Source organism: Dictyostelium purpureum, assembly GCF_000190715.1.
Source record: "Dictyostelium purpureum unplaced genomic scaffold DICPUscaffold_720, whole genome shotgun sequence".
Classification (NCBI taxonomy): Eukaryota; Evosea; class Eumycetozoa; order Dictyosteliales; family Dictyosteliaceae; genus Dictyostelium; species Dictyostelium purpureum.
The window spans coordinates 512-7,216 of NW_003520049.1; the positions used below are offsets into that span (position 1 = coordinate 512).

At 25.5% G+C, this 6,705-nt stretch overlaps 2 protein-coding genes across 2 annotated transcripts; both read left to right on the forward strand.

Moving 5' to 3' along the window:
* Positions 1 to 1,368: 1,368 nt before the first annotated feature.
* DICPUDRAFT_44312 (uncharacterized protein) lies at positions 1,369 to 1,827 on the forward strand (the record flags this gene model as incomplete). The annotated part of the gene is made up of 1 exon (XM_003295034.1): positions 1,369 to 1,827. A coding segment is annotated over one exon (459 nt), but the record flags the coding sequence as incomplete, so codon positions are not given.
* A 3,524-nt stretch (positions 1,828 to 5,351) lies between these two features.
* Positions 5,352 to 6,368, forward strand: DICPUDRAFT_160229 (uncharacterized protein; the record flags this gene model as incomplete). Its single annotated transcript, XM_003295035.1, has 1 exon — positions 5,352 to 6,368. The coding sequence occupies one exon, from the start codon at positions 5,352 to 5,354 to the stop codon at positions 6,366 to 6,368; it is 1,017 nt and encodes a 338-aa protein (XP_003295083.1).
* Positions 6,369 to 6,705: the final 337 nt, after the last annotated feature.

Sequence of the window (6,705 nt, forward strand, 5' to 3'; positions counted from 1 at the left end):
AAAGAAAAGAAAAGAAAAGAAAAGAAAAGAAAAGAAAAAAAAAAAAAAAAAAAAAATTATTAATAATTTTCTTTAATTAAATATCTCTTATATATTGTGTGTGATTTTATCAGTCTATAATTGAAAAGAAAAAAATTAAATACTCTTTTGTAAAAATTGTTGATGAATTTTTATCTAAATATTGTAAAACCAGATTGAACCTCCTTTAATTGAGAAACTGTTTTTTCTTAAAAAAATAGAAATTTTTTTATAAAGATGAAAACTTTACTTTATTTAGTTGATTATAAGGTAATCTGTATAAAAGTTAAGTTCGCAATTTATTTTATTTTTTCCAAATTTAAATAAAAAAAAAATAAAAAAAAAATATTTAATGTATTGTTTTTTTAATTTATTATATTTTTTTTTAATTTTTTAATTAAAAAAAAGTGTGTTTTATAAATTTTTTTTTTTTAATTAAAAATAATAGCTTTCATAACCACCCCCACTATTTTACATTTTATATTGCTTTTTTTTTACCCCAATCAACTTTACCCATAGCATAATATTATTTTATTATATTTTTTTTTTTTTTTACACACCTCATTCAACTTCACTTTTTATTAGATTTGTTTTTTTTGTTTTTAGTTTTTATATTAAAAAAAAAAAAAAAAATAAATATTTTATAAATAAATTAGTTTATTATATTATTTTTTATTTGTTATTTATTTTTTTTGTAAATAATTGTTTGTATATTATATAAAAAAAAAAAAAATAATATATTATTTATTAATTATTTTTATTTTATTTGTAAATAGTAAAAAAATGTTTTATTTTGAAATTTGTTTTTTCGTTTTGTTCATTTTTTATTGGTTTTTAAAAAAAATCAAAAATAACACCACCAAACACTACTACCCAGACGGAACCGAGTATGACGAAAACTTGTTCCTCGACGACGCATTTTATGAGAATTTCCATAAAAAAAATAACCCACCACAACAAAATCCTCAATCACTATCACAACCACAACCAACAACCAACAATAACAACCACAACAAAATCCAAGACCAACTATCACAATCGCCCCCACCCCAACAACCACAACCACTATCACAATCACAATCCCAACCACAATCACAATCACAACCATTACCAAAAAACACCGCATCTACCCCTGATTACAAAAAACTTCTTCAAAGTATTCGTGATTACGAAATAGAAGAAGATGAAGAACAACAACAACAAGAACCACAAGAATCACAGCCAAAATCACAACCACAACCAAAATTAACAGCCGCTACAGCCCCAATTATTTCAAACGCTGCAACTAGTATTAACTCAGGGGCAGTCAAAAATCCACAGCCATCACCACCTGAGGAAGCCATAAGACGTTTAAATCAACGTTTAGAGCTCTACCAATTAGAGAATAGTAGAGTAATTCCAGGAGATGGCAATTGTCAGATGTACGCATTATCTGACCAAATTTTTGGGGACTTGGAACATAGTTTGGAAATAAGAAGAGCCATTGCCACTTGGCTCATTAAAAATAAGAATCTCACCCTTAAAAATGGTGCAAGAATATCCCAATTTGCACACACTAAAAATTGGTATAAGTATTGCATCAGAATGGCAAGAAGCGGAACTTGGGGTGACCACTTAACATTAATTGCTGCTGCTGAAATTTATAAATCTAAAATAACAATTATTTCATCAGTCGAATCTGATAGCAGCTTTTTCATTGAAATTGTTCCAAATTCAATTGAAAATGATAGAGCAATTATTTTATCACATCATGCCGAGGAACACTATGGCTCAGTACGTCCAATAATGGTTCAAGACGTAAATTGTTAAAATTATAGAAAATTCAGCCAGGTTATATTTTATTTTTAAAGGTAAATAATTATTTTCTTTTTTTTTATCTTTTATAATTTTTTTATAATTTATTAATTCATTTTTTTAATACAATAGATTTCACAATTGTCATAATATTGACATTGGTCTATATATTTCGGTATTAGCTGTACAGCTAATCAATAATTTATAGACAGAAGGGTTTGCTAAATAATGGAATACAAGTGGTAGTTCGCTCAGTGATTCAAATGGTGGTCTAAGCAATGTTTCAAGAATGGTTCAAGCAATTTAAGTAGTGGTTCAAATGGTGGTCCCAATAATGGTTCAAGTAATCAGTGAAAAGGCAGTGAAAGTAATCGTTCAAGGGGTGGTCAAATGGTCGTTCAAAGGGGTAGTTCGTGTGGGGATTCAAACGGTGGTCAAGAAATTTAAATTTTTAAGTTATATTAATAGTAATCAAATGTGGTTGGCTCAAGTAGCTATATAAATAGTAAATCAAATGTGGTTGGTTCAAGTAGTAGTTCAAATAGTGTTTCAAATAGTTATTTAGGTGGTGAAGCAAATGCAGTTTCAAATGGTGTTATATCTATTAGTGATTCATGTGGACTTCAAATGTTTAATACATTGAATTGTAGGAGTCCAAACAATTTAAATAATAATCGGTCAAGCTAACAAAACCAGATTAAGAACCGAAAATAAAAAAAGAAGTTAAAAGAATAAGGGAAGTGAGTAGAGATCTTCAATATAATAACAATACAGTATAGTTGATTTATTGTGCCAATCAATCCAATCAACTATTTTATAAATATCATTAATTTGCTCTGGCCAAGTAATTATGATAGAAATAAAATAGTTTTAGGAAGAGAAGGTAAAGAATACAGAAGTTTTCATAGCTATTCATCAAATTAGGTAATATCATACCTCGTCACTTCAAGAAGTCCGTTAAACTTTAATTTTCACTCATCATCAAAATAACCACAGCTCAACAATTTAAAGATTTAAATCAACTATGGGAGAAATAAGGAATATGAAAAAACTCTCCCTCGATTAACTGGTTATAAAGATCCAGGCACAATTAGACAAATTAATATTTTTATAAACAAATTAAACTAATTTTAATATATTCAGCGGGATCAATTTATAAATAAATTAATAAATAAATAAATTAATTAACAAATAAATAAATAAATAAATAAACAAATAAATGAATGAATGAACAAATGAAAAATTTAATAAATAGAAAAAATAAAAAAAATAAAAAATTTATTATTTAATTTTGCAGAGATATATTTATTTAAACTGGTAATAGAAGTAGATGTTGTGGAGGTACCAATGGTGAGGTGTTGCTGTTATTATTAAATGGTGATGGTTGTGTTAAATTATATGATGATGATGAAGGTGTAGAAGATGGCGATTTTTTTTAAACTATGAGTTGCAAATTGAAGATGAACTGTTATTTATAGTTTTGATTGTTGTTGTTTGCTTATCATCAATATCTACTTTATCAAAAAAGCAAGAGTATTCGATAACTTTTCATTAGAAATATAATTGCTTTCTATTGTTCAAGTATTTGAATTAATTGATGATAAGTTATTTTTAAGATTCATCTTTTGTTGAATGATCGCTCTTTATGTTTGAATCATTCATTGAAATAATTAAATCTGAAGAGGTTGCTGAGAAGAAAGTTTTGATTTTGACGAGTATGATGTATAAACAAGAAATGAGGTCAGTGTGTCTACTATTGGTCTTATTGCTGTTATGGGTGTGGGTATATTTTAATATTTTTTAATTTTTATATTCTGAATTTATAGATGTACTCTATGAGATGGTTTGGCATTTGAGGTTGGAAAAACTGCTGAGATATATTATAATTTTTTTTTAAATTAAAAAGTTTTAAGTTGTATTTCATTTTTTTTTTATCTTTTTTTAAAATTGAACACTTTGATTAAATCTAATTTTTTTTATAAAAATTTTATTAAATTCTCTATAGAATGATTTATTAAATGCCAAAGTAAATTTTTTATTTCCTAAAAAGAATTTTATATTTTTAATAAACACATTTTTTAATATAATAATCAATCTCTATATTATATTATTTTGTATTATTAATAAAAAAAAAAATTCAATATAGAGATTGAATATTATATTAAAAAAAGTGTTACTGCATGTTAAATTTTTGATTAAAATAACATTACAATGAAAAAAAGGGTGAATTTTTAATAATTATTGATTTATTTAATTTTTTAATTTTTAATATATTTAAAATAATTTAATAAATATAAATTTAAATTGTAATAAAAATACTGTAGATTTTGAATCTACATATTTTCATAATAATGCTTTGACGTTCATTTAAATAAAATTTAATATTTTTTTTATATACATTTCCACCGCCGATTGGACTTAAAAATTTCTTTTGTGATAAAATAATTGATGATAATTCTAAACCATCGGGAATTTTATGTATAACAATAAATAAAAAAAGAATTTAATAAAAATCTATTGATTGAAATAAAAAAAAAGAAAAGAAAAGAAAAGAAAAAAAAAAAAAAGAAAAGAAAAGAAAAGAAAAGAAAAAAAAAAAAAAAAAAAAAAAAAAAAAAAAACTTTTTTAATATTTTCCTTTAATTAAATTATCCTCTAAAATATTGGTTTGTGATTTTACCAGTCTATAAGGTATTAAATTGTAAAGAAAAAAATTGAAAAAGAAAAGGAAAGAAAACCAATCTTTTTTTGTAAAACCAAGGGGAAATTTTTCCGGAAATTGAAACCCCAATTGGCCCCCCTTTAAATGAGAAAGTGTTTTTCCTAAAAAATAAAAATTTTTTTAAAAAGGCGGAAAACTTTTTTTTATATAGTTGATTATAAGGCAATTTGTATAAAAGTTAAGTTCGCAATTTATATGATTTTTTCCAAATTTAAATAAAAAAAAAAAAAAAAAATATTTTAATGTATTGTTTTTTTAATTTAAAATATTTTTTTTTAATTTTTTTATATATTTTTTAATTAAAAAATGTGTTTTATAAATTTTTTTTTAATTAAAAATAATAGCTTTCATTACCACACACACTATTTTACATTTTATATTGCTTTTTTTTACCCCAATCAACTTTTCCCATACCACAATATTATTTTATTACATTATTTTTTTTATTTTTATTTTTTTTCACCCCTCAACTTCACTAATAGCTTTTTATTATTTTATTACATTTTTTTTGTAAATAATTTTATTTTTTTTTGTATATTATTATAAAAAAAAAAAAAAAAAATACATTTATTTTAGTAAATAAATTATTATATTATTTGTTATTTGTTTTTTTTGTAATTAATTTTATTTTTTGTTTGTATATTATTAAAAAAAAAAAAAAAATATATTTTTTGTAAATAAATTATTATTATTTTATTTGTAGATAGTAAAAAAAATGTTTTATATTGTAATTTGTTTTTTCGTTTTGTTCATTTTTTATTGGTTTTTTAAAAAAATCAAAAATAACACCACCAAACACTACTACCCAGATGGAACCATGAAGCACGACGATGACTTTTTCTTCGACGACGCATTTTATGAGGATTTCCATAAAAAAAATAACACTCCACAAAAAAATCCACAATCACCATTACAACCAACAACCAACAATAACATCCATAACAAAATCCAAGACCATCCATCACAATCACAAGCACCCCAACCCCAACCCCAACCCCAACAACCAAAACCACAATCACAATCACAATCACAACCAAAACCAAAACCAAAACCAAAAAGCACCGCATCTACCCCTGATTATAAAAAACTTCTTCAAAGTATTCGTGATTACGAAATAGAAGAAGAAGAAGGACAACAACAACAAGAACCACAAGAATCACAACCACAACCAACAACAAACAACAAACACCTTGTTGATCATCAGGGTCAGTATCTTGAACCAATGGGTTCAACTCCACCTCCAATCTCAAATTCAACTATAGCCACTACATCAACAGCTGCCACAGCCCCAGTTATTTCAACAGCTGCAACTAGTATTAACTCAGGGGCAGTCAAAAATCCACAGCCATCACCACCTGAGGAAGCCATAAGACGTTTAAATCAACGTTTAGAGCTCTACCAATTAGAGAATAGTAGAGTAATTCCAGGAGATGGCAATTGTCAGATGTACGCATTATCTGACCAAATTTTTGGGGACTTGAAACATAGTTTCGAAATAAGAAGAGCCATTGCCACTTGGCTCATTAAAAATAAGAATCTCACCCTTAAAAATGGTGCCAAAATATCCCAATTTGCACACACTACAAATTGGAATAAATATTGCAACCAAATGGCAAGAAGAGGTACTTGGGGTGACCACTTAACATTAATTGCTGCTGCTGAAGTTTATAAATCAAAGATAACAATTATTTCATCTGTTGAATCTAATAGCAGCTTTTTCATTGAAATTGTTCCAAGTTCAATTGAAAATGATAGAGCAATTATTTTATCTCATCATGCCGAAGAACACTATGGTTCAGTACGTCCAATGATGGTTCAAGACGTAAATTATTAAAATTCCGCCCGGTTATATTTTATTTTTAAAGGTAAATAATTATTTTCTTTTTTTTTTATCTTTTATAATTTTTTTATAATTTATTAATTCATTTTTTTAATACAATAGATTTCACTATTGTCATATTATGCATTGACATTGGTTTATAAATTTCGGTATTAGTAAAGCTAATCAATAATTTATAGACAGAAGAGCTTAATAAATAATGGTAGTTCAAGTGGTAGTTCGCTCAGTGATTCAAATAGTGGTCTAAGCAATGTTTCAAGAAGGGTTCAGGTGGTTCAAGCAATTTAAGTAGTTGTTTAAATGGTGGTCCCAATAATGGTCAAGTAATCAG